The following is a 27,411-nucleotide window of genomic DNA, read 5'->3' as shown; positions in this document are numbered from 1 at the left end:
AAGCTCCCTGGTCTGCTTCTGACCTTTAATCACAGAGAAATAATTCAAATAATTAATAAAGAAAGTGTATTATCCCTATTACATTCAACAAGTATACAGTTTTTAAAAAGGTTTAATTATTACAGTTAAATATTTATTTTTAATTCCATTATGTGTGTAATGCAATAAACTATATAACACAATTACATTCATGATATTAGTAGCAGTATGGAGTAGTGAATTTGGCAGCCTTACAGCATAAACGTGTCAAACTGCTGGAGCCATCACTGCTACTTGTTTTCAAAGCAAACGGTGACCAGACGAGTCCATGTTGACACACGAGGGAGGCTGCGGATGATGCGGTGCATCCTGGGAGTTGACTGCTACTTATATGGTCATAAAAATCCTTAGTATGCACATACCTCTCCCATTAAACACAGCTTTATCTGTACCCCCCCCCCCCCCTTCTCCCCTCCCTCCTCACGGCTTTCAAGTTCAGCGTGTCCGTGCGCACATCGCCGGCGCAGCGGTCGTCAGCCCTCCCGCTGATTGGTCCAAAGTGTGCGGATTTTCAAAGCGCGGTAGCCATTGGTCAGCGGGGCTGTTCACGATGACGGGGGCCCCGCCCCTGGTCCCGGGCCGCACCCCGGCGTACTGACTGAAATTACGCGAACCAGTAGACTGCTAGTAGAAGAAGGAGGGCCGAAGGAAACGGGGGAGAGAAGAAAAAAAAAGCAAAGATAGAGTGATTGGAGAAGGAGAGGGAGGACGCGAGCGCTTTAGTTTAGCCTGAAACTCTCTGCTGTCGACGGGAAAAGAAGTTTGACTCAAGGCGACGCTGACTGAGCCACCCGGTTGCTGTTAGCTACGACCACCCGAAAAAAAGGCGTCCTGCACCCAAAAAAAGAGCAGGTAATTATTTCAACTTGAACACGTTTGTCCGCCATGCTCTCTCGCCGTAACGTACGGTCCCGGTCTCCCGTTACTCCGGCAAGTGCACGAACCAGGAAGCGCGAGTTCACTGCCGCCGCGGAGGGCGGAGTGGACCCCCCCCCCCGAAAGACAGATTTAATCCCTGCTTTTTTATAAAGTTTTTTTTTTTTTTAAACTTTACACTTTATTGTTCTCGAACTTCAAACTACCGCTGATCGCGTGCCGCGCGGCGTCATGTACAGCGCGAGCCGTGTGGCGGGGAGCCATAACGGTAACGCTGCAGGCAGGAAGTGATTCGCTCCAATGACTTGCCCCATTTGAAAGAAGGCCGTGGCGTGGGGGGGGGGGGGGGAGTGAGTTTTAGACCCAAGTGTACACCGTATACTTCGTGTGTGTGTGTTGTGTGGATTCATTTTAACTTCGCTGGACGCTGTGTGTGGCCGCCGGTGTTAAGTCTGTCTGGCGACATGACGTCACTGGTTTTACCGGGGGGGGGGGCTGCATTAAAAAAGAAACGGCGCTGTGCTTCTCCTCAACCTCACTGAGCCGATGTCAAATGTGAAGCATCCCCCCCCCCCCCCCCCGAATCAGAAGAGATCAGAGTGCTGATGTACTTTCAAAATATGCTCTAAATCATGCATTCGTTCCATGAAGAAGCCCCCCCCCCCCCCCAGCAAAGGATGAACACCGTCCGACTAGTTCTACCCCCTGCGGGGGGGGGGGCTTCTTCATGGAACGAATGCATGATTTAGAGCATATTTTGAAAGTACATCAGCACTCTGATCTCTTCTGATTCGTGTGTGTTCGTTTGGCATGTGGCATTGGAATGGCTGTTATGAAGGATAAAGTTTTAGCTCAGTTTAAGTTTTGACCAACTTGGCACACACGGGTCTGGTCTGGTGACGAGTTAAGCATTTTTCTTACACGGGTTAATGGGCAGTGGTGGTTACATCAGTGAGCCAGAAGGAATCCACCAGAAGAAAGCCAGCTGTAAATGACCAGGTTTGTATTGTAATTACAGTGCGGCCCGACTCTGATGGACATTGCATAGGCAGCACGGCAGACTTTATGGGATGTATCAAGTTAAGGACGTTTTATTTATGTGGCCGCACGGATCACAATTTCTTTCTGAGAGGGCGTTGCAAACTGGAACATAATAAAGGAAGGGGAGCAACCTCAGGATAAGCAACAGAGATGGGAATCCGTCTCCCAGAAGTAAATGGGTGGCAATTGTAAAATGAATTTCAGCCTTGTGTAAATAAAGTACAAACATGTTAAGGAAATAAACCCATCTTCATTGTATAACACTATTTCCCCTTATGACAGAACACCCAATGACTTGTTTCCATGTACATGAAAACCAGTCTTCAATAATTGCCATCGGCCCGTCACGGACTGCCCTCCCATCCGTCAAGTGTCACATTCTCATCGTGCTTAACTGGGCCCTGTCTCTGCACACCTACACAAGCGTGCTTTGTCAGGTCAATTTGTGTTTGCTCTGTTAGACGGCACATCGTTGTGGCTGCACTCTGGGGAGGCAAACAGCCCCTGGTATGCCTGCGCCGCCCTGCTGATGGTCAGTGTAGGGTCGGCCAGCGTGTGGGCTCTGAAGCCTGCTGTCCACGCACTCGAAACCTGCTTCTCGTTTAGAAAGCGGTCTCTTGTAGAGATCAGAGCCATACGCTTCAAATCAACGGATGCTTTCTGCCAAGAAGCTATGAAACCGCAGTGTGAGATTACCTCACTGGATACTTGGACACATGAATGATTTGTTCAGATGATGTTACATGCTGGAACGATAACAGCAGCTAAAAAATACAAACCTGTGTGTGTGTGTTGTCAAATGTTGCTTGTTTTAATCAAAGCCATCTCTTCGGCTGATACACCTACACGCCTTCATTAAACGGGCCCAGGCGTGTGCTATGTAGCCTCACGCGGGGTCTCTGGGTGACGTGTACGACGTCACATCCTGTTGTATTTTGAGTCATGCATTAAACACTTGCAAGTGCTTCCCTGGGGCCAGTTCTTCTCACTTGATGCCAGTTTCAGCGCGGTTATGGAGGACCCCCGCAGAGATCGTTACATTCCATTACTGGTGTGTCAGCAATGTCCAGACTGTAACCCCCCACCCCCCCCCCCCCCCACCCCCACCCCTGCACTGTAGACTAGACGAAATGAAGCGTTCCCGTCTTAAAAGATGACGTTGGTTGAGCCAGATTATTTGCAGGCCCCTTTTTGCTTTTTGTTGCGAATATGATTGCAGCGAAGGGAGGCCAGTGTGACATGGTACGTGACGCACAAGAGGGCTTCGGGATTAACTCGACACGGGGAAGGTGTTTCTGATCTTCAAATTGTTTTGTATGTGCGCTCGTCTAACCTCAATCATAGGCCTCTTTAGCCAAGAGGGAAACGGATGATCACGCTGCCTGGGGGAAAAAAGACGAGCGCTTAAGCAGTTGTGATTTGTCAATCATAAGCAAATTAATCTTTTTAAATAATTGGTTAGTTGGGAGAGATATATATTGATGAGTGCGTGCTTTACTGCAGCGTGTTCTTTTGATGCGTCCCCCTAGCGCCACATGTGGTTGGTGATTTGGTCGAGCAGCGACGGGTCTTGTCTGGTTTCCTGCGCAGTCAGCTGAGATTCATTCATGCGGGGGAAAAAATTCCCTGGAAGTGGAGACTGTTAAGATTCTCCCTCAACTGTGTCTGAGCTGACATCGCTCAGTACGTAGTCATAGGGGGGGGGGGGCGTGGTTCAGAGAGTTTGATGCAGACCAACCCAACACACATCCTGCATGAGTCCTATATCACCAATATTGGTCTTTAAATTAAGTTATTGCTAGCATATTTCTTCCTTGAACGTCTAGGCTTCTATTTCCCCCTCCCTCTTTTCTTCTGCTTGTTTTTTTTTTCCTGCCGACACCCCTTCTGTTCCTCCCTCTGAGAGCAAGCACCTGCAACCTTTCAATGGAGGCAAACAATACCAGGAAATGCTTGCGGCCCGACCACACTCAAAAAGGACTTGATACAGACAGACCTCGCCCAATGATTACTTGTGACCTGGTATGAAATTCGGCTTTCTGTTTTGTTACATTAATGATGAGGTAATCCTCGATCAATGATTACTAAACTCTGCATTCATTCGGTCAAAAGATCCAGCCTGTTTGTTTAGGGATGAGGGGATTTCCCCCCCCCCCAACCCGCATTAGTTCCCTCGAAGGAAATAGTTGTTGGTGAGGTTTGGTTAGTTCTAATTCTCTTCTAGTAATACTGGAAACATGCATTTGAAATGTTAAATAAAGACCTATTTTCTAAGATTCGGTGGAGGTTTCGGTGACTCATATCAGTTAGACTTTGTACGAGGGGGGGGGGGGAGGAGGAGGCAGAGGTGCAGGACAACGACTGTGTGTGTGTCTCAGTCATTCGCACCTGGCATAGGATTACATAGAAAAGGGCACGGTGAACTTTGGAACGTGCTGCGTAATGAGCCTTTCGCCCGTCTACCATTGGACGGTTTAGTCCATGTCGGGCGAATCGCGTTGCTCACCAGACGCCCACATTGTCGATCCACCTTGTGGACCTCGGGGGTCACAGATTGCATTGTTTTACCAGAGTCTGAGTCTCCACGGGAGAGATTAACGGTAGATAAGAAGCGATATAGCTGAGAAGAGCCACAAGATGAGTCACAAAGGTGGAGGAAACTGAGTTCTCTCCCATTTGGACAAACCAATGGGCAGAAGTGAGGTGGTAATGGCAGATTTTCTTCACTGTGTTTGTTGCCAGTAAAATAAAAAAAGCCTGAGCATTCCTTAGGAAAAAAGCTTTGCTGACATTGTGTATCTTCACTCCCCTCTGCATTCTTTCCCAGTCTGCTTCAAAAGGCTTACGTAACCACCCATGTATTTGTCTAATGGTAAATCCTGCTGAGTGCTCCACTGACAGGGCGCGCTGGTGTCTGTCAACCAGTGCATTCAATATTGTAACCGGTTAATTGATGTGGAATTTGTTCTATGACCCCGGCGCTTATCATGCCGACACGCACTTCTAGTTATCTGTCCTCGCCGTCCTTTAAGGTAACTGTAGAATCGGTCCGCCTTCTGACTGCCATTGATCAAATTTAGGTTGAAATATAGAAAACCTTCAGAAGGTTTAAACACTGTTCACTTTGATTTTGGATAAACAGGTCAGTGGGTTCAACTGAACCTACCTTACAGTTCAATAGTACAAAACGTGACTGCAATATGGACCTAATGGCTGTAATATGCTGTTTATTTGGTACAGAGGTGGTGGGGCTGGGAGCCTCTGCTAGTTGCCTGAGAGCAGAGCTCCAGTCAGAACCTTAGTGGGGGGGCCTCTGGTTGTAGATGGCATTGACCAGCTTAGGGTTCAAAATGAAACTGGATCTCGGGTCGGTGCAGGAATGTGTAAAGTGACGTTGGCTCTGTGATCCAGACGAGTCTGTTTTCTAGCAAGGGCTTCATTTTGCCTCTCGGAGCCGCACAGAGAGAAGAGAAAAGCCACCTTCTCGCCCTCCCCTCTGCTTTTCAAAGACTTGCACACAAGTTCCACAAATGGCAAAATAGTTTTCCCACTTTGTCATTTCCTTTTTTCCTCCCCTCTTGCATCCTTGCCCCACCCTTCCCACTACCAGAGAAGGAGGGAGGAAGGGCGAGAGAGTTCTGATTGACGTTGTACTTTTTACAGCCCGTCTGGCACCGACTTGAGCACAACTCTCCATTAGTAGAGGATGATGATGTTGTTTCTGCGATGGGGATGAAAGTGAGGCAGACACTGGAACCCTATTGTACTGTTTGCTTTGAAAGGGTTTTCTAAACGGATGGAGCCAAACCGACAAAGATGACTGTAGGGATGAGCAGCCTCGGCTCACCTCAGGCCAGCTGGGATGTTGCAGTTGGCGGGGGAGTGCAGCGTTATTGACTTTTCGGTCGTGCTATTAATATTCTTCCTGTCGACGCGGCCCAGCTGCTTTATGGGTTCCCTTTAGCTGGAGCGGGTGGAAGTTTGACTGCATACAGTCATGCTTTGGTAGAAGTTGTCTTGCTTTTTTACGGTAACTCTGGGAGAGTTGACGTGAGGGAGTCTGACTGAAGGGTTGCCTGCCTCGGTTTTAATGGACACCGAGATTGACCTTCTTTCTAAATGAGGCCAGCAGGACTGAAAAGGAGGACCTTTACTCTCCTCTCCCAGTTCCTGCTCCTCCACCTCCTCCTCTAAAGTCTTGGCCTGCTGCATCACTTCCTGCCTGTAACCACACTCTGGTCCCTGTGATGAGGCTGGTTTCTAAGAAAATGCACTGCTTATTTCAATAAGGCTGTGTCTTCGTTCTCTGGACATAATTCTTTTAATGGTATCTCAGTTCAGCGGTCTTTAACGGATGACTGTTTTCCTCTAGCTGCCGTGGCTTCAATTAATGACTAATTCTTGTTTTGAATATCTAGGCCGGCTAATCTCGTCGTAAACGGGTCTCAACCGAATAGATGGTGAACTCTTTTCACAGCCGAGCGTGTCGTGAAGCACCACGGTTTGATTCTTACAGGATTACGGAGGACTTGGCAGCGCGGCACCAGCAACGTGAGCCAAGCAGGGGTTCCTTCTGTGAAGACTGTTTTGTCTCAAAGTTGAGCAAACATCTGCACGTTACTACAACGGTCAGCCTCGAGGCCTACGTCAAACCTTGTCTAATGGGACTCCCCCCCCCCCCCCCCCCCCCCAACCCAGCTTTCAATTATAGAGCAGCACTTGTCAAACTAGAATAGCCTTTCTGGAGTAATTTTAGAGCTGTTCTCTGGAGGTGGCTGAATGTGTGTCACTGAGGTGTGAGTCACACCGGGGTGGATATCAACAGACTTTGCTACAATTAAGGTCCTTATTAAAGCTGAAATGATCACTTGATTATCAATATAGTTTCCCATTCATTTTTCTGTATGATTTTTCAAGCTGGTAAACTGAAAAGTCCCATTGAGGCCCGTTGGTTGGACAGGAAAATGCATCATTTAAAGACATCCAGAAACCTATTTGTTTGGTTGACATTTCCTTTTTTTTAAAAAAACATTCCTTTTGAAAATGATTGGCAGGGCCTGGGCGATACGGAAAAATCTAAAATCAAGGTATATATTAACTTGATACAGAAATAGTGGCACTTTGACGTCATAAACAATGGAGTCTTTGACTCCGGATGACTTTGCTGTTTTGAGAATTACAGAAAGGTCCCTATGCATGCACGGCCGCTTCTGACAGACGAGAGGCTCGCTGTGTCTTCTTTTTGTATCCGTTCTATTTGCACGCCCCCCCCACGCCTCCATATGATTGTAACGGTATGCCCCACTTTCGATCAACGAGAACCTTGTATTCCATAAAATGACCTGTTACTTCATAACAAATAGTCCATTAAAAAATGTGAACTTAAAAACGTATATACTATTTGAACGTATGGATACTTCAACTAGGTAGCACAGCAATATCAATACATGGCCCTGCTGACCTGCACTGTGATGATGATGATGATGATTGGACATTGAACTCAAAGCAGCCCCAAAACCACTTTGTTGTTTGTCAAAAACCAGTGAAATAGAACAGACACAAGTTAGAGATTATAGTCTGTTATGCCCATTTTCCACCATCATGGGGGCCGCTGATGGTGACTAAATGTCCCAAAGCATCTATGGTTGTGTGTGTGGGAGTATGCGGAGGAAACGGGAAGGAAAGCCAGGGAACGGGTCTGAGGGGAGGCGCAGAGAAATGTATGGAATGCCGTGGCTCGCCATCTCTTCCTGATAAAGGCTGACCATGGGAGGAATGTGACCCTGAAAAGACTGGATAAACAGAGAGGGGTGGGGGAGTGTGTTAGTACATGGGAGGGGCAAGGGAAGGCAGAGGAGGGAGCGCGCAGCCAGCTGAGAGGTGAAGAAGGACTAATTGGCCCCTACGTCCCTTTACAGGATGGGGTCAGTAAACGGGAGGTGAGTTGGGAGGCGGCTTTGTGCGCAGACCAACCATCAGCGTGATGATGGAGGACAGACAGAGGCGAGGGGGGGGGGGGGGGGGGGGGGGGGGTCATGAGAAGAATGCCTCTCCCTCGGCTTTCGTTCTCGCAGATCAGGGTTAATGTGCTCATCTTTTTTTTGGTGTCGTAGAGCTTGAGAAGGACCGTAGCTGTTGTGTCATTTGTCCAACCGAGAGCAACACGTTTTCAAAGTGATCATACTAGATATTATACTGTCTGTATAATCCATATTCGTGTTTGTCAAAAAGACTCCATATTGATCCCAAATATTGTCCCACATATCGGATTGGCCATACTTAAGTAAGTATCCAGGTAACCTGAGGTTCATCCATGGTAATAACATCCTTCATCACACTATGAAATGCAATTTTTGTCATTCTTGAATCATGCATTCCCGCACCGTTGTGGATTTGTGGGGAGTGTTAAACTACATTGAGAATTTTGCGTCATCTCAAAAGATAGCATTGCAATTCAGAAAGACTCTTGGGACAATATTTTTAATATGTCAAACTATAACAAATGGAATACCGGGCGGGACCGGCCTCTGATGTCCTTTTCCTTGTTATGAACGCGTCCCCATCGAAGCTGAGTGAACACTGACAAAGCCCAATGACACTGGGCGTTGACAGGAAAACGGTGTCATCCTCCGATGGCGGAGCACAACATTGAAGGCGGGTAAGTTTGACGTGTTGATGAAAGCACATTGTGTTTTTATTAATGATTAACGTTTGAGTTATTGTGTAATTTGCTTCTCCACACTGGAAATACCGGTCTGGTCACTTTCTCTGGGGGTTAAGCAGCAGCGCTCAGTCAACAACATGTCGTCCACATGCTTTTAAGAGGCGTGTTAAAGGGCAGAGATTTTGGTTTGTATGTATGACCTTCTGCGTGACTCATTTGATGCCATTTGCTTTGGTTCTTTGGAAACCTTCCTCGAGATCAACAACCAAACCAAACCACCCTGATCACGCCGCACAGCCTTTGACAAACGGACCGTATTTAAAGTGCATTGTGACATTCTCTGCGGTTATGGAAGCCAGTTTTCTACCTGCTCGAACACAAACCTTTGCCAAATGTTAAGTGGTAGTTGATCATATTCACTCAGAGAAGGGGGGGGGGGGGGAGCTTTACAGCAATCAAGTCTCCCTTTGTTGACTGTGAACAAAAGGTGACCTAAAAATAAATGGCATGCTTCAGAGTTAATGTGTGACCGTAACAAAACACTTTAATTTTCTGGTTGACTCCATCAGTAAGAACCAGGAAATGGTTTAAAGTTAATTGGGGCGTCGTATCATTTTTGATCTCAGACAAAACCGCTGTCTTGTCACCGCTTTCTGGTCCTGTATCTTTATGGCTCCTCTGAAGCAGACAAAACACCAACGGTTCCATTAAACAAAGACTTGTTTTCATTGCTGGGTTTGATCCCATGAAACTATTTGGTTGACAAGGAACATATGTCATACATTGCTCCATACAGCCCCCCCCCGCCCGCCCTGTCCCCAAGCAAACAGGCTTCCCAGCAGCGGACAGCACATTTGCTGGAGCACTCGGTCAATCTGGAGGCACCTCTACAGGGCAAATGTTTCCCCTCCGTCCCCTGGGACGGTTGAGCAGCTGGAAGTGTGCGTTCACGGCATTTCGCCAAGAAGCAACACTGGGCTTGTTCGACGGGCTCTTGTTTTATGTCCACCCGGCCCAGCTCTGAGCAGGCTCTTCCTGTTGTTTGTCCCGTCGGCTCTTTTCATTCCCCAGAGTTCCAGCGTTGAACATAATTGCCTGTGAATTTCCCAATATTAACCGCAAACTCTCCCTCTCAACAGCCACCATGTCCGCCGCAGACAAGTTCCTGTACGTGGACCGCAACATGGTCAACAACCCGCTGGCGCAGGCCGACTGGGCCACCAAGAAGCTGGTGTGGGTGCCCTCGGAGCGCCTGGGCTTCGAGGCCGGCTGCGTGAAGGAGGAGCGCGGCGACGAGTGCGTGGTCGAGCTGGCCGACTCCGGCAAGAAGATCTCCGTGAACAAGGATGACATCCAGAAGATGAACCCGCCCAAGTTCAGCAAGGTGGAGGACATGGCTGAGCTCACCTGCCTGAACGAGGCCTCCGTGCTGCACAACCTGAAGGAGAGATACTACTCTGGTCTCATCTACGTGAGTGTGCAGCCCGGTTCTTTCTCACAACCCCTCATGTTAAAAGCCTTTTTTGTCATGATTTGAAGTTAATTAATTCCCCCTCATGCTCATTGCCAGCCTCCAAACCAATTAATCGCCACGTCGGCGTCCCAGTCTTCTCACTAAGCCCCATTTGGAAAGACAACCCAGTCTACTGCAGAGTGACTTTGCGAGCATGCTCATGGTATGCGAGCCCGCCTTGTGTTTGGAGTTGGCTTGTAAACAGGAAGCTGCAGGGAACAATGCACTCCAGAGTTTGAGCGATATGGGAGACATGGAAGGCTGGACATGGAACACTAAAGGGTGTTGTAACTGCGATGACTTCCCCCTCCTCAACTTGTGTTATTTATCCCCATGTGGTGGGCTGGGAGTGATTTGCTCTTTGGTGTGTGCGTGTGACCCGGTCACATCGACACAGCTCCTCCAGAGATCCAGGCCCTGGTTTGGTTAGAGCGCCTCTGTAGTCTTTTCAGATTAACAGTTCCTCAAGGAAGACATGTCTGGTGCAGAGAAGTGGAGGGGGTGCAGCAGCAGGAATGCAGCACACGCAAAAAGTTCTAATTGCGGGAGAACGAGTCTAGATACACAATAGAAGATCAGAGAGAGGAATGTAGGAGTGTGTTGACGTCCAAAAGAGATTACTCTGACCTGTAAACCTTTTTAGACCAAACCAGCGCCTCAGCCAATCGGCCTTTAAAACCTGCAGCAGGGTGCGGTTGAGATTTTGTAATGATATGGCATCCAAATTCACGAGTAACTATTAGTTCGGTCTTAATGGGGGGGGGGGGGGTGGGGTGGGGATGCCTATTATTGAACCAGTGCCTACTGCAATGCAGTATTTGAAAGATTCCATACAGTGGTTCCTCTAGGTTTACAACTTTGGGGGGGTGGTGGTAAGAGTCGGCCAAAGCTCACTCTGACATGGTTAGACATATTCAGATCAGTGTGGAAATGCATGGAAAAATAACAATAACTGTTATAATGGTATTTGAAACACAGGCAGTATCCCAGTCCATGATCTGCCCTCTAGACTCTTTATCTTCTTGCAATAATATCCATCCAACCTCCACTTCGCACTCGCATTCCATGTTTAAATGGCCCCTCTATCCGGCCCGCAGACGTACTCCGGTCTCTTCTGTGTCGTCATCAACCCGTACAAGAACCTGCCCATCTACTCTGAGGAGATCGTAGACATGTACAAGGGCAAGAAGAGGCACGAGATGCCGCCTCACATCTACGCCATCACCGACACGTCCTACAGAAGCATGATGCAGGGTAAGTCTGAGGTGTAGATGTATAAGAATGGAGCTTGTAACGTAGCATTGTCAATGAGCTACTGTTCTCCCTGCAGAGCTGTAGACTATAGGGCTCCCAAGACATCAGTTTGTGTGCTATGTCTTGTATTTAGTCAGTTATGGCGATTTAAATAAATAATAAAGGGGGGGAAGGATACGAGATCCATGGGAGTAGCCTGGCTATTGAATAGTAGACAACGGGGACCAATGCAGAATATTGGCATGGTGTTGAGCATGATTTACTCACCCCACCAGCCTCAGAAAATACCCAACGCTCTCAATTCTGAAGAAATGTTGTGTTTAAAAACACGAGGCCTGTGACTCCCGTGCAGCTCTTAAGCCACAGAGAATATGCAGAGGAGCTAAAAATACTTGCTTGTTAAGTTTGTTTTTGATGCAGCTGAACTTTATGGAGCTCCTCTAGGATCGCTTGGCAAAAAAATAATAAAGTTAAATGCGCGTGTACATTTTTTGGGCTTCCTGCAGGGCTTTGGTATTGTAATATGTTCCTTTTTACAATTTTAGCTTTGTAATACAGCCCTGTTTTAGGCCTTTTTTTAAAAGTAAAAAATCATCACGCATGCCACACATGTGTATGTTTATTTCTCAGCGTTTGGCTTCAGTAAAGTTGACGGATATTTAGCAACTTGATTTCAAACACAGCCGCACCTTTTACATCCCAGGAAGCCGGATATTGATTTCCTGTCTGTGACCAATGTACTTCCTGTTGTGCAGGCTTCAGACTTGTGCGTCACGGCGATAAAGCATGCCCTCTTAGCGCTGGCGGAGTAGTTGTTCTGTAGAGTTTTTGCATATTTTGACATTTGCATCTTTTCCACAGATCGCGAAGACCAGTCCATTCTTTGCACGTGAGTAACAGACGACACGTTAGAGTAACCCCTCTGCTCTTCTCCTTGTTTGCTTTTTGGACCATCTAAAAAAACAAAACAAAAAAAACCTTTCTTCCGTCCCGTAGAGGAGAGTCTGGTGCCGGTAAGACGGAGAACACCAAGAAGGTCATCCAGTATCTGGCTCACGTGGCCTCCTCTCACAAGACCAAGAAAGACCAGGTCAGTCACACAGTTCCTCCATCACACCCCCTTCTTTACTCTTCCTACATCCCTCCACCTCTCCCTCCTTTGGCTTTATATTAAACTCATTTGCAGGTGAGGCCCAATCTCTAATTCCAGGAACAATAATTTCCATAATTTTTTCCCCACACTTGGTCGTCCAGCTGTTCCATTCCTGACTGACGCGCTTGAGCCAGCGTCTCGTTGTTCTTCACCCAAACACCTTATTTTCTGCCATAAACTCAATTTTATGTCCTTCATAAATATAAATCTGAGGTAAATGGATGGCATCAAGATGACAGTCCCGCCCCTTTCAAGGGTTTTCCACGGGACCGTACTTATCAGAAATATGTTTGGGGGGTCAATGGCTTAAAGAATTTTTGTTTGAATGTAAAGTGAAATTTTTCTAAGTTGCAATTTGTCTTTAGTTTTGTGTGAAACTGCTTCTCGTCTAGCACTAAGTACCTTTCCAACACTGCCATTTCCTTGACTTGTTAACTAGGTAGAAAATTTATATTTGGCACACAAATGGCGTTGTCTTGCCTAAATGCTTTTTTTGTCACCACATTCAGGGGGGGGACAACACTAACTTGACTTTTGGGTGTGTTGTCTTTTTAATTGCGTATACATTTTACGCTGTAAAGTGTTTTTAGTCTTTCGGTTGTCATACATTAGGCGCATCATAACATTTCATGGCACAATTACATGGGTCAACATTTTTCAATCTTTATTTGCTGTTGACCACTGGGGGACTGCGGTCACATGGCGGTCCACAGGAAGGGGCGGGACTCTCTGTAGTCCTGCAGTTGTGCGGATTTGAAAGGCTTCTGACCCATTTTTTTTACCAACCAGAGGTCGGACGCGAAGTCCGTGGCTTCTGCTGATTTCTTACCAGAAATATAACTAGCAATCGAGCTAGAAAAGCTGCAAAGCTGTCATCCCGCCTGCCTGCGTTATAAGATGCAACTCAAAATCCATCAAACCACCTTTTTTTTGAGGTTGTCGTATTTCTCTCTTCCCATCAACAGAACAGCTCGATCCTGTCACATGTGAGTTAACTCTCTCCCTTCCATTCGCTCTTCCTCCCCACCTGCTTCTGTCATCGTCTTCCCCCCCCCCGCCCCCTTTTTACGCTGGAAGTCACTTTGTAATCGAGGGCAGAGGCGACGTGTCCTGTCAGCCAATCGGAAGTAAGGGAGGAAGTTTGCAGATCAGTGGCCTATTTAATGTTCCTGTGAAGAATTCACCCAGACAATGGAAGGAAAAGAAGGTCTTTGCTGGAGGAAAAAAACACAGCAATTTCTGTTCTGAGACCTTGTTTTTGTCTGGTTTAATTTTTCATCATTTGTATGGCTACTGTCAGTCTAAAGCTCAACTGCTTTTTTCTTTTTTCATTATTTTTAGATTCTGAGTAGGAAAACCAGTCCATAATCAAATTTGCAGCAGTTTGAAATGATTATCCAGCTCATTCAGCCGGTGTTTAGACTCTCCGACAACTTTTGACAGAACTGTTTGACATCACGCTCCGAAGTATTTAAACCCAAAGTCGATGTGGTCATTTAGCCTACAATTCACAGCAGCCAATGAGAAGTTTAAGGTTCAATTGAAGGATTGCTTTGTTTGTTTGTTGTGCTTTGGGTTCACTGGACAATTCTTGCATTGGGTGACGGGTTACTGATCAGGGTCTTCAGGTGTTGTATTTGGTCACTAACATTAAGTCATTTGTGTGTTGGGGGGGTGCGGGGTGCTGTGTGTGTATGCATATATGGTGTCCTTCCTTTAATCACTTTATGTTGTGATACACGGTGTTCTCCCTCCTCTTCACAAGTAAGTATGTTGGCTTTTTTGCGCTCAAAAGAGGTAAACGACCCGGTTTGTTACGGTGAGGTAACATTCTGTGTGTGACGTATCTCGTGATTTACTGGTGGACAGAAGGAGAGCGTTCTTGAAATGTTGCCTCGTGTCCGTCAGGGGGAGCTGGAGAAGCAGCTGCTGCAGGCTAACCCCATCCTGGAGGCCTTCGGCAACGGCAAGACGGTCAAGAACGACAACTCGTCCCGATTCGTAAGTCCTGTTCTCTGTGAAGTCAAACCTCTTTAACTGCGGTTTTCACGTGCTTCTCCGTTTCTTTTCCCCCTCCAGGGAAAATTCATCAGGATCAACTTTGACGTCAACGGTTACATCGTCGGTGCCAATATTGAAACTTGTATCCTCAAAGCTTCTTTTTACATTGTCTCGAGGCAATGCTTTGAAAACACAGTATTGAGGGGAGGGCGGGTGAAACGGGCTTTTTCCTTGACGGATTGACCAACAGACTTGCTGGAGAAATCCCGTGCTATTCGCCAGGCCAAAGACGAAAGGACCTTCCACATCTTCTACTACTTGCTCACCGGGGCCGGAGATAAATTGCGCAGTAAGCAACGTATTGCACGGCTCTTTTCAAAGGCTTTTTTTTTTTTTTCTGCCTCTTGACTCACTACAACCGTTCTTTCTTCTCAGATGAGCTCCTCCTCGAAAATTACAACAACTACCGCTTCCTCTCCAACGGGAACGTCACCATTCCCGGGCAGCAGGACAAGGACCTGTTTACGGAGACTCTGGAGGCCTTTAGGATCATGAGTATCCCGGAGGACGAGCAGATAGGTGAAGCACACTGCAAATCACTTTTTAAACCACCCCTGCCCCACCCAGTTCTTTTATTTCTCGTCCTCTCGGTTCACCATTAAAACCCCACTCATTCTCCGGTTTGTTTTTCGTGCAGGCTTGTTGAAGGTTGTGGCCTCTGTGCTGCAGCTCGGGAACATGAGCTTCAAGAAGGAGCGCCACACGGACCAGGCCTCCATGCCCGACGACACCGGTAAGTCCAGGAGGAGGAACCTCCACAAGTAGTCAATTAACCTTGTTTTGTTTTTTTTCCTGCTATCTTTCATCTCTTGCTTTTGTTTTCTTCCTCTTCACTGCCGTATCAGCTGCCCAGAAAGTGTGCCACCTCATGGGAATGAACGTCACCGACTTCACCAGGGCCATCCTGTCGCCCCGCATCAAAGTGGGCCGAGACTTCGTCCAGAAGGCCCAAACCCAGGAGCAAGCGGAGTTTGCTGTGGAGGCCCTGGCCAAGGCCACGTACGAGCGGATGTTCCGCTGGCTCGTCATGAGGATCAACAAAGCGCTGGACAAGACCAAGAGGCAGGGCGCCTCCTTCATTGGCATCCTCGACATCGCTGGCTTTGAGATCTTCGAGGTAATCCCGACTTTAAAGTACAGTTGATGGCTTGATCGACCAGTGTTTTTTTTATTTACTCTTTTAATTCGCGCTGTTGATCGATGGTGTTCTTCTCTCGCCCCCCCACAGCTCAACTCATTTGAGCAGCTGTGCATCAACTACACCAACGAGAAGCTGCAGCAGCTCTTCAACCACACCATGTTCATCCTGGAGCAGGAGGAGTACCAGAGGGAGGGCATCGAGTGGAGCTTCATCGACTTCGGCCTGGACCTGCAGCCCTGCATTGAGCTCATTGAGAAACCTGTGAGTTTTGGAACCCCCCCCCCCCCCCCCCCTTCTAACTCTGAATAAAGTCCTGCGTGCTTCTTTATCATTCCACGGCTTGTCCTTCTCGTGCCTTAAGATCTGCACCCCCCCTCTGTACGCAGGCCAGTCCCCCCGGTATCCTCGCCTTGCTGGATGAGGAGTGCTGGTTTCCCAAAGCCACAGACAAGAGCTTTGTGGAGAAGGTGCTCCAGGAGCAGGGCACTCACCCCAAGTTCTTTAAGCCCAAGAAACTAAAGGACGAGGCGGACTTCTGCATAATCCACTACGCCGGCAAGGTAGATGTAATTTCTTTACGTTTAATTTTTCTCTACATTTTCACCTGTTCAGTTCTCAAACTCTCTGAATGTGCCGGGGGTCTAACAACATTCTTCCTCGCTCCTCAGGTTGATTACAAGGCGGATGAGTGGCTGATGAAGAACATGGACCCCTTGAACGATAACGTGGCTTCACTGCTCAACCAGTCCACCGACAAGTTTGTGTCTGAGCTCTGGAAGGACGGTGAGTTGAGGCAGTTAATCCTGTGACTCACAGCTGAATATTCATGTATTTGGGGTCTGCTTCTCGTCTTGTATTTCACACTTTTTCTTTGCTCTTTTATTGTCTGGTGTCTCGACCTTTTTGTCTTTACCTTTTTTCAAATCCAACTTCTTTCCATCCATTTCTTCCTCTGTACGGCCCTGTTTTTGTCTGTTCTCTTTTGACTGGGTCTCAGAGATACAGAATTCTCAGAGAGCATATTTTTATCACCGTTTTCCTTTTCTACATTCAGACTCAGGTGACAAGGTTATTTTTTCATTTAGTCCCTCCCGCTTATTCCTGCTTTGTTTTTAATTGTGCTTTTCCCCCTCACTGGCATCCATCCATTTCTCCTAAATGTTCAGACTTGTGTTTTTAGGTTCTAACCTTTTTAGTAGATTAATATTGTTTCTGGGTCTTTCAATAAAACAACACTTTCTGGTCTTTTTGGCACTTGTTGCTGTCATTGAACTCCTTTTTTCCTCCCCATGTGTAATAGTGTTGTTTGGGGACTCCTGGTGTTGGTCATGGGTACTGCAGCAATGGGTATATACTGCATGGGTTTGGTGTGTTTTTAAAAACAAAAATACATTCACTCTGCAACCGCCTCAGTTTGCCACTTTCCCAACACGTATTCAATCAAACCATTACACAAGTTTCACTCAGACAACCTACAAACAGTTGAGCAGCTGCATCCATTCACTGCATTGAGTTTAGTTCCATCATGGTGTGTAATGTCCACGCTTCACAAGCTTTTTGGTGACTCCTTTCATGTCCTTCGCCTGATTCCCGTCTCCTTCAGCATTCACTCTGTTTTGTGTGGTGTTTCACTGGTCCTGGTGTTATGAACCGCCTCCGCACTCTCTCCTGATGTATGTTTACCGAAAAGGAGACACAACGGTCATGAGTCGTTCTTGCATTTGGTTTAAGTTTGCCTGGTTAAATATTCAAGTACTTGAATTTAAAATCCACCTACTTGTTACATAATGTCTCGTTTCTTCTTCTCAGTTGACCGCATCGTCGGTCTGGATAAGGTGTCGATGTCTGACATGCCCGGTGCCTTCAAGACCCGCAAGGGTATGTTCCGCACGGTGGGCCAGCTGTACAAAGAGCAGCTGTCCAAACTCATGGCGACGCTGAGGAATACCAACCCCAACTTTGTCCGTTGCATCATCCCAAACCACGAGAAGAAGGTAGCTGAAAAGTTTAGGGTTCTCTTTGGGGTGTTTCTACTAAAAGTCCCTGTCGGGATATTAGAGCCTTCAAATTCTTCAGGAAATGGAATTTGAAAGGGCTGACTTGTTCTTGATCTTGTGTGCTGGTCGTTCAAGCAGAAACACAAATGATGCTTGGGTGCATCCTAGTTGACTAAGGTTCATTTTGGTCTTTTGTCAAATTATAACTATTTATTCTTTATGCTTTAGTTTTTTTTTTTTTTTTACGAGAAATTTCTTTAGTTTACTGGGAAGGAGCTGAGAGAACGAGAGGGAGCTCGGGTGGAAATGAAAATGATTATCATTGAAATCCAGGTTGAGATTAAAAGGCTGCCATCATGCTCAAAGCGCTTTAGATGCGGTGAAAAAACAAGTGTGAAATTGATTTTTAGTTTCTCTGGATCCTTTATGCTTTTTGGATGGCCCACAGAGTCGAATAGAGCTCTTCACAATGCTTATCTGTATCTTCTTCTTCAGGCTGGTAAACTGGACCCACACCTGGTCCTAGATCAGCTCCGGTGCAACGGCGTGCTGGAGGGGATCCGTATCTGCAGACAAGGCTTCCCCAACCGCATCGTCTTCCAGGAGTTCAGACAGAGGTGAGGCAGTATTTTCCCAGCATGCATTTTTTCTCTGGTTGGTGTCATAAAACATGACCTGACTCGTATTATCTGCTTCCTCTTGAAGGTATGAAATCCTCACTCCCAATGCCATCCCCAAGGGCTTCATGGATGGAAAGCAGGCCTGCGTGCTCATGGTAAGGGCTCCACAAAGTTCTTCCTAAGGTCTGCGCTACCAAGTCCTTCTGCAGTTTAATGTAATCAGTGCGTCACCTCCTCCCTCAGATCAAGAGCCTGGAGCTAGATCCCAACTTGTTCCGGATTGGCCAGAGCAAAGTCTTCTTCAGGGCAGGCGTCCTCGCTCACCTGGAGGAGGAGAGAGACATGAAGATCACAGACATCATCATCAGTTTCCAGGCCTGGTGCAGAGGCTACGTGGCTCGCAAGTAAGGAGGCCGTCTGACTGCAGGATCCTGTTCAGTAGCTTGGGTGCAGAGAAATGCATGTATTTAATTTGATCTGCTTCTCTGAACTAATGTTTCTTTGTAGGGCTTTTGCCAAGAGACAGCAGCAGCTGACCGCGATGAAGGTGATCCAGAGGAACTGCGCGGCTTATCTCAAGCTTAGGAACTGGCAGTGGTGGAGGCTCTTCACCAAGGTAAACCCCAGTCTCTTACTTTAACCCCTCCACTTTATTTTTTGCATTTTATAGTCTTTTCTAACTTGTGTCTTTTTGTACTCAAGGTGAAGCCTCTGCTGCAAGTCAGCAGGCAGGAGGAGGAGATGCAGGCCAAGGATGACGAGCTGGTCAAGGTGAAGGAGAAGCATTTGTATGCTGAGCAGCAGCTCCAGGAGATGGAGGAAAAACAGCATCAGGTAAAACTTAAGGAAACCACAAGGTCTGTCACGTTCATTGTTTCCTCATCATAAATGAGAGAGAATTCTTGAATATCATAAGTGTTGTTGCATTATTAAATTTACTCATCTATCTTCAGCTGAGCGCCGAGAAGATGGCCCTCCAGGAGCAGCTTCAGGCCGAGACGGAGCTCTGTGCCGAGGCGGAGGAGATGAGAGCCCGTCTGGCCGCCAGGAAGCAGGAGTTGGAGGAGATCCTCCACGACCTGGAGGCCCGGGTGGAGGAGGAAGAGGAGCGCGCCTCACAACTCCAGACTGAGAAAAAGAAGATGCAGCAGAATATCGGAGTAAGTTCTACCTGCCTCCATCTTTCCCACTGATTTAGACGATGCAAGTTGCTCCTTCCAACCTCCTCCTGACGTCGATTTGCTTGCAGGACTTGGAGCAGCAGCTGGACGAGGAGGAAGCGGCCAGACAGAAGCTCCAGCTGGAGAAGGTCACCTTGGAGGCCAAGATGAAGAAGATTGAAGAGGATGTCATGGTTCTCGATGACCAGAACAACAAACTAATGAAGGTGTGGACAAGAGATGGAAAGACAATAACAAATACTGTGCTCAATTTAACCAGTTCTGCTTGGGACAAATGTAAGAAATGAAAGCGTCATCTTACTCAGTTACACTTGTTGTTGACCTCCTTTTTTCTTTATTGTATTTTGTGAATACAGGAGAAGAAGTTGATGGAGGAGAGAATCTCTGAGTTCACCACTAACCTGACGGAGGAGGAGGAGAAATCCAAGAGCCTGCAGAAGCTCAAGACCAAACACGAGGCCATGATCACAGACCTGGAGGGTAGGATGGACACCGCTAATAAACATCCCACAGGGGTTGCCCTTTTTAGTTTTCTTTTCTATGAACTTATATTTGTTGTTTTTCTGTCAGATCGCCTGCGCAGGGAGGAGAAGCAACGACAGGAGCTGGAAAAGAACCGACGCAAGCTGGACGGCGACTTCAATGAGATCCACGACCAGATCGCCGAGCTGCAGGCCCAGATTGCTGAGCTCCGCGCGCAACTCGCCAAGAAGGAGGAAGAGCTCCAGGCTGCTCTGGCCAGGTCTGTTTTGGACTTTGCTGCTCCTTTTTTTTATTTGTCATTTTTACGTCCATTTACCCCTCCTTTTTGCTGATCCGCTCCTCCCGTTAGGATCGAGGAGGAGGCGGCGCAGAAGAACCTGGCTCAGAAAAAGATCCGTGAGATGGAGGCTCAGCTTTCTGAGCTGCAGGAGGACTTGGAGCTGGAGAAGCAGGCGCGCACCAAGGCAGAGAAACACCGCAGGGACCTGGGAGAAGAGCTGGAAGCCCTCAAGACCGAGCTGGAGGACACTCTGGACTCCACCGCCGCTCAGCAGGAGCTCAGGTAGAGATGCCGGCCTTGATGCTGTTAAAGGAAGTCCGTTATCGATCTTGACAAAGGAAATGAGCTCTGCTCCACCCTCCCCAGGACCAAGCGCGAGACCGAGGTGGCACATCTCAAGAGGACTCTGGACGATGAGGCCAAAGTTCACGAACAGCAGCTGGTTGAGGTTAGGCAGAAACACGCCCAGGCCTTCGACGAGCTCAACGAGCAGCTGGAGCAGGCAAAGAGGGTAAGTCGCTATTGGAGGCGTTTTAAACCCGAATCCCTTTTGAATTCCCCTTCATGCGCAGTTCTTATTTTGATGCTCTCCATCCCCTGCAGAACAAAGTGTCCATGGAGAAGGCCAAGCAGGCTCTGGAATCTGAGAGGAACGAGCTAGCCATTGAGATGCAGACGCTGATGCAGGGGAAGGGAGACTCTGAGCATCGCCGGAAAAAGGCCGAAGCCCAAGTCCAGGAGCTGCAGCTCAAACACTCAGAGAGCGAGCGCCAGAGGCTGGAGCAGGCCGAGAAACTAGCCAAAGTGCAGGTACATCTCTTGTACCGATTAGACTATTACGTATCTGTGACACTAGTCTCACAGGCTAACTGTCCAAACAGATTGAACACAGATTTCGTGTTGCTCTGGTTCAGTGGTTGCATTTTGTTGTTCACAGGCTGAACTAGAGCACGTCACCACCGTGCTGAGTGACCTGGAGGGGAAGTCCATTAAGGCAACAAAAGATTGCTCTGCTGTGGAGTCCCAGCTGCAGGATGTTCAGGTACGCACTGCCCCGTTTACACCCTCCTTGAATGTTCAGCGAAGGCACCGCAGGAGTCTGAAACGTTCCCTTCCTCTGCTGATTTAACATAAAACTTTCCCTTTTAGCAGATACATGATACATGATTCTGCACAGCGAAGCTCAAACTTCCAAATGAGACAATATTGAGAATAAGACTTTTCTGGATGTGAAATGACTTCAATTTATTGATCACTTGAATTGTTCCCATTTTAGGATTTAAAAACCTTTTTGGTAATGCACCTGGAATCCGTCTAAGTCTAATAGACATGCTTGTTTCCAACAGGAATTGCTCCAGGAAGAGACGCGCCAGAAGCTGTCCAACAGCACACGTCTGCGCCAGCTCGAGGACGAGCAAAACGTCCTGAGAGAACAGCTCGAGGAGGAAGAGGAGGCAAAGAGGAATGTGGAAAAGCAGCTCCAAACCGTTCAGGCTCAGGTCAGAAGAAGTTAAACACTGGTCAAACTTGAGCTAAGAAACCTTGTTTGGACTATTGCTGCATCATCAGGCTCATCCTCAGAACATCTAATGTTCAACTGACACAGCGCCTTTTTCTGTGCAGTTTCTAGAAATGAAGAAGAAGGTGGAGCAGGACGCAGGTTGCCTGGAGACCGCCGAGGAGGGTAAGAAGAGGCTTCAGAGGGACCTGGAGGGACTAAGCCAGCGCATGGATGAGAAGTGTTCCGCCTTCGAGAAGTTGGACAAAACCAAGACGCGTCTCCAGCAGGAGCTGGATGACATGCTGGTCGACCAGGACCATCTCCGACAGATTGTCTCCAACCTGGAGAAGAAGCAGAAGAAGTTTGACCAGGTGTGTGTTTGTACCTGTGTGAAACCGTTGGCTTATCTCTGCTTGGACGTGGAATCCAAAGATCTGACACGTGTCATCCCGTCTTTTCCCAGATGCTGGCAGAGGAGAAGACCATTTCTGCCCGCTACGCAGAAGAGCGCGACAAGGCTGAAGCCGAGGCCCGCGAAAAAGAGACCCGGGCGCTGGCTTTGACCCGCGAGCTGGACTCTCTGATGGACATCAAGGACGAAGTGGACCGCAACAACAAACTACTGCGGGCCGAGATGGAGGACCTGGTGTCCTCTAAGGACGATGTCGGCAAGAGCGTGAGTGTGGAATATGGTTTTTCTATTTCTCAGAAGTGTTCTTGTGCCTGTAATGTGTTGTCAAAAGCCATTTCATTTTTTCTGCAGGTTCACGAGCTGGAGAAGGCGAAGCGTGCAATGGAGCAGCAGCTGGAGGAGATGAAGACTCAGCTGGAAGAGCTGGAGGACGAGCTGCAGGGAACAGAGGACGCCAAACTGCGACTGGAGGTCAACATGCAGGCCATGAAGGCCCAGTATGAGCGAGACCTGTCGGGACGGGACGAGATGGGCGAGGAGAAGAAGAGGGCGCTGGTCAAACAGGTAGGGACGGGGAAGTGGGCTCCAATATGGTGAACTCCAATCACGACTTGTTATGTTTTATCCAACTCAAGTATTTTTAGGCTCATTTTAAATTATCTCAATTAGACAAGTTTTCCTGAAATGGCGACATTCAGCCATTTTCTCAATTGTGTAGTTTGGCAAGTTTTTATGCTTGGTCTTTTTTGTCTCTGTACAATGAATGGAAAATGCTTCTGGTGAATTCAAACATGGGTTATATGACTAGAGCTGTTTCTGCGGTCTTTGGTGTTCCTGTAAAATGCAAAAGAAAGTTTAAACTTGCTCAACTCCCCTTTGCCGCTTCCTATCGTAGATGAATTGGATCCGATGGCGCCCTTGTAGCAAAGATTATTTGCCTTTCATTCAATGGAAATGTGTCTAATTAGCATTTATTTTTGGCAACATTTAAAAACATTTGCCTTTTGCCACCTTTTCCAATTATTCAAAACTGAGCATGATCGTAGTACTCTATCTCAGTAGATGTAGTACATTGACATATTTAAATGGTTGCAATCAACTAATTTTAAATCGATTGCGTTTTAGAATAATCACCCCTTAGGCATGCTGGTGCCGTGTCTTGTGAAGTGGCTGAGCTCTAAATGGCATCCTTCTTAGGTGCGGGAGATGGAAATGGAGCTTGAGGACGAGAGGAAGCAGCGCTCCGCAGCCGTGGCCGGGCGCAAGAAGCTGGAGCTGGACCTGAAGGAGCTGGAGGCGGGCATCGACATGGCCAACAAGAACCGTGACGAGGCCCTGAAACAGCTGAAGAAAATCCAGGTGAGTCCGCTGTGGGCGTAAAGTCTTCAGTATGACAACAAAAGAAGCCGCCGACTCGGTTTGACGGACTCGACCATGACTCCACAGGCCCAGATGAAGGATCTAATCCGGGAGCTGGAGGACACTCGCATGTCCAGGGAGGAGATCCTCGCTCAGAGCAAGGAGACTGAGAAGAAGCTGAAGGGCATGGAGGCTGAGATGATCCAGATGCAGGAGGTCAGTCCGCGCTCTCGACTCTATTTACCCCTCTGTCTCTGTTGCGTACTGAATCTCGTCGCTCTTTTCGTCGTGCAGGAGTTGGCGGCTGCAGAGCGAGTAAAGAGACAGGCCCAGCAGGAGAGGGACGAACTGCAGGATGAGATCAACAACCAGGCCACCAAGAAGTAAGCCGGGCTGGAGTGAAGAGACTCCCGGTCTGTCTGGTGCATCGCCTGTTGACAGTTTTTCACACCCTTCTCGGATCTGTCCCTCAGTGCTCAGGTTGTAGAGGAGAGGAGACGACTGGAGGCTCGCATCGCTCAGCTGGAGGAGGAGCTGGAGGAGGAGCAGTGCACCACCGAGCTGACCAATGATAGGCTGAAGAAAGCAGTGCTGCAGGTTTGTGGACTTAGAATCCGGCTGCTTGTTAAAGCCTCTATACAGAAAAGAACGTAGACTCTTAAGTTGCTAATTTGATCAAACTCTCTCCGTCTAATTTATTATTCTTATTTTATTATTTTTGTTAGACCGACCAGATGAACGTGGAGCTGACCGCAGAGCGCAGCACATGTCAGCGTGTGGAGGGGGCTCGATGCCAGCTGGAGCGTCAGAACAAGGAGCTGAAGCTGAAGCTGCAGGAGCTGGAGGGAACTGTCAAGTCCAAGTACAAGGCCAACATGGCGGCCCTGGAGTCGAAGATTGCTGCGCTGGAGGAACAGCTGGACATGGAGACCAGGTGAAGGGCTTTTTGTCTTTTGTTTGTACAGTTTAAGAAGTCAAATAGGTTTTCCTAAATGCCACAGAACGGTTTTATTCCACTTTTTCAATCATAGAAATAGTATAACTGACCTTAATTGTTGGCTGTGGTCATTTAACAGCTCCTGAGACGAATGGCTGGCAGGCTAGCTCCTTCCTTCTCTTGAGTGGTAGAGAGTGAGCAGGAATGGAGCCTGATGTTTCTGTAGCAGACTGGCTAACCAGCTAGCATTCAGCTACTTAGTTAGCTAGCTATAACTTGCTCATTATCTTTAACCTATGTAGCATTAAAGCAGGGTTGGAATGCAACCTTACTAGACTGCCCCCCTGCTAGGTAGCTCGCTAGCTTCTTAGCTCCACCCAGTTATGTTACGCTAAACCAGGTTGTCCTTTTTTACTCTGTAAATAAAAGTGTGTGGATGAACCGTTCACTAAAATTAATTTGATACATCAGTAATAAGAACCCAACAATATAAAACCTACCAGCAGGGTCCATGCTCCCAGCCGCACCTTGTTACCGGTCATCTGCACTAGGAGTACTTTCATCCTGATACTTGTACAGTTTGATAGTAATGCTTCATTGCAGAGATCCACCAGCCCACATTATGGGACATTAGTCTGACCGATGTTGTGCTCTCTACTCAGGGAGAGGCAGGGCGCCACCAAGATCGTGAGACGCACGGAGAAGAAGCTGAAGGAATTCATCCTGCAGGTGGACGACGAGAGACGCAACACGGAGCAGTACAAAGACCAGGTCAGAGGTCGCAGCCCACATCCGGGAGAACGGATATCCAAACCCTTCCGTGCGACCAACACTCTCTGTGTCCAATCTGCAGGTGGACAAGTTGAACTCTCGTATGAAGCAGCTGAAGCGGCAGCTGGAGGAGGCTGAGGAAGAGGCTCAGAGAGCCAACGGCCTCCGGAGGAAGCTGCAGCGGGAGCTGGAGGACGCCACCGAGTCGGCTGACGTCATGAACCGTGAAGTCACCACCCTCAAGAACAAGCTCAGGTTTTTATCCATTTTGCACAGATCTTCACTCGGAAAGATGGGGAAACCACATGATGGAAGGTCTTCACATGTGTCTAACAAATCTTTCTTTTAATCACTTCTCTTTATTCCTTTTTTGTTAAATTTCAGACGCGGCGACTTCCCCTTCACCGTGCGCCGCACAGTCACCCGTCAGGGCATCGAGAGCGACGAGGACAGCGAGTCCAAGAGCGAGATCCCCGAGCCCGAGCGCAAGCCTGAATGAAGCGCCGCAGTGCCTCTCTACTCGTTAGAACCGCATCACAAATAGGCAGATTTCACACACACACAATATGTACCTACTGAAGGGGGAGGAACACACAGGCGAAGACTCGGCAGAGTTCAGCCTGGTGACAGTCTGACCTCTTTACTATTGACAATCTATGCATTTTTAAAACCGCTTCACACGTACAGAAGCCAGTAAACTCGGACAATCGCCATGCTGACAAACTAGACTAAACTTTTATGTTTTCTTTTGGGGAGGGGGGCGAATCTGTATTTTGTTTGCTTCATTTTTTTGTTCTCTGGGATAAATCTAATATTTTTGTAAGGATGCATAACAAGTACAATAGTCCTGATTTGGGATCTATTTTTCTAATTGAAGAAAGAAAACAAAATAGTACATGTGGATGAAGATCGATTACTGGAAGCGGACCAAAGTAATTTCTCAATCTATAGAATTGTATTTTATGCTGAACTTTTTTTTTTTATGATATTGGTTAAGAATGGAAGTGCTTCATGTGTATTATGCTCTTGCTTCAATTTAAAATGAAGGTTTATACACGGAAATTTATCCTATCAATTTAGCTGCAGTTGATACCCGTGACTACGCTTTTATGGGCTTAATGTTATGCACATATTTCCTGCGAAAAAATGAAATTGAAAGTAGGTGGATTGCAAGTCACACAATTGGCGACTCATTGACACACTTATTGATTGTGACTGCGGAAGTTTGTTAATTTTGCACTGACTTGAGAAATTAAACAAAAAAACACTTAAAGCCTAAACATTATAAACCACTGCATTTGTGTGTTTACTTTGACACGACTGACAGAAGCTAAGCAGTTTTGGAAATTCTGTGCACATGCTAATTCAGTAAGCCCACACACACACACACACACACACACAGGCCTTAAATGCAGCTGAATTCTACTGGATGGGGTCCTGTCATTTTACACTTTTTTTTTTTTTCCTGGACAACTGTTCATTTTTTTTTTTTTACATTCCTTATTATCCATGTTCACGTTTAAATGGGGTGAAGGGGTATTGCATTACTCACTGCACACACTGTATTCTCAGTGTCCAGCTTGCTGAGGGGGAAGAAGCTGTGGTTGTCAATGGAGACGGGTTATGGGGCAGATGTAAAAGATGAGCAGCCATATTGGATGCTGGAGAACCCTGGCAGGCTGTGCCTGGGGTGGCTTTTGGCTCCCGCTGCTTGGAAGTGAGAGGAATGTGTTGTTTAAATAACAATAAATCCCCATGGAAGAAACTACATCTCCTTGATTCTCAATGTTTCTGTTTGCGTCTCTCGAATGGAAAATTTATATTGTGAAATGTTGGTATTGCAATTAAAGAAGCTTTCTAAACCGCTACATGTCGTCTCCCTGTTTTTATTATTGGTTCGTGCTGGTTTTTAAGTTATTTTTTTGTCTGTATGTTTCAAAGTGCAACTTGCCGCCTCTTCCACCCAACCTGTTTGAAGTGATGTATTTTCACCAGCAGAAGGCAGGATTTTCTTCCATAAGATAAAGACAATCTGCACACAAGTCCAAACCGGTTTCACCCAAATAAAATATGGTAAGCAAGGATGGCGACTTTTGGGTGAGTACTATTTTTTGCGTGTGTCACTTCT

General features: G+C 47.3%; 1 protein-coding gene across 2 annotated transcripts; it reads left to right on the top strand.

Moving 5' to 3' along the window:
- The first annotated feature begins 647 nt into the window (after positions 1-647).
- Positions 648-27,151, top strand: LOC119220985 (myosin-9-like). 2 transcript variants are annotated; one of them, XM_037477365.2, is made up of 41 exons: positions 648-891; positions 9,760-10,091; positions 11,231-11,387; positions 12,249-12,276; positions 12,384-12,477; positions 13,506-13,526; positions 14,449-14,541; positions 14,620-14,683; positions 14,792-14,890; positions 14,977-15,120; positions 15,239-15,334; positions 15,447-15,718; positions 15,830-16,003; positions 16,129-16,302; positions 16,411-16,525; positions 17,552-17,736; positions 18,235-18,356; positions 18,445-18,514; positions 18,603-18,763; positions 18,867-18,975; positions 19,062-19,193; positions 19,313-19,519; positions 19,609-19,746; positions 19,897-20,020; positions 20,111-20,282; positions 20,373-20,585; positions 20,670-20,814; positions 20,907-21,113; positions 21,241-21,345; positions 21,650-21,802; positions 21,927-22,175; positions 22,268-22,480; positions 22,568-22,780; positions 23,414-23,575; positions 23,663-23,791; positions 23,870-23,958; positions 24,049-24,172; positions 24,301-24,509; positions 25,175-25,283; positions 25,366-25,538; positions 25,668-27,151. In XM_037477365.2, the coding sequence occupies exons 2-41, from the start codon at positions 9,765-9,767 to the stop codon at positions 25,780-25,782; spliced, it is 5,886 nt and encodes a 1,961-aa protein (XP_037333262.2). In that variant the 5' UTR covers positions 648-891; positions 9,760-9,764; the 3' UTR covers positions 25,783-27,151. The 2 variants fall into 2 exon arrangements, with proteins under 2 accessions (XP_037333262.2, XP_037333263.2); XM_037477366.2 differs by lacking the exon at positions 13,506-13,526.
- Positions 27,152-27,411: the final 260 nt, after the last annotated feature.

Source organism: Pungitius pungitius, chromosome 12 (genome assembly GCF_949316345.1).
Source record: "Pungitius pungitius chromosome 12, fPunPun2.1, whole genome shotgun sequence".
NCBI classification, from domain to species: domain Eukaryota; kingdom Metazoa; phylum Chordata; class Actinopteri; order Perciformes; family Gasterosteidae; genus Pungitius; species Pungitius pungitius.
The sequence above is the reverse complement of the archived record's forward strand: the minus strand, read 5'-3'. Positions and strand labels throughout refer to the sequence as shown.

Excerpts from the sequence above, each read along its gene's own strand:
- LOC119220985 (XM_037477365.2), top strand. The coding sequence starts at position 9,765 with ATGTCCGCCGCAGACAAGTTCCTGTACGTGGACCGCAACATGGTCAAC. Across the intron at positions 21,346-21,649 it reads CCCAGCTGCAGGATGTTCAG|GAATTGCTCCAGGAAGAGAC; the intron begins GTACGCACTGCC and ends TGTTTCCAACAG. Across the intron at positions 21,803-21,926 it reads TCCAAACCGTTCAGGCTCAG|TTTCTAGAAATGAAGAAGAA; the intron begins GTCAGAAGAAGT and ends TTTTCTGTGCAG.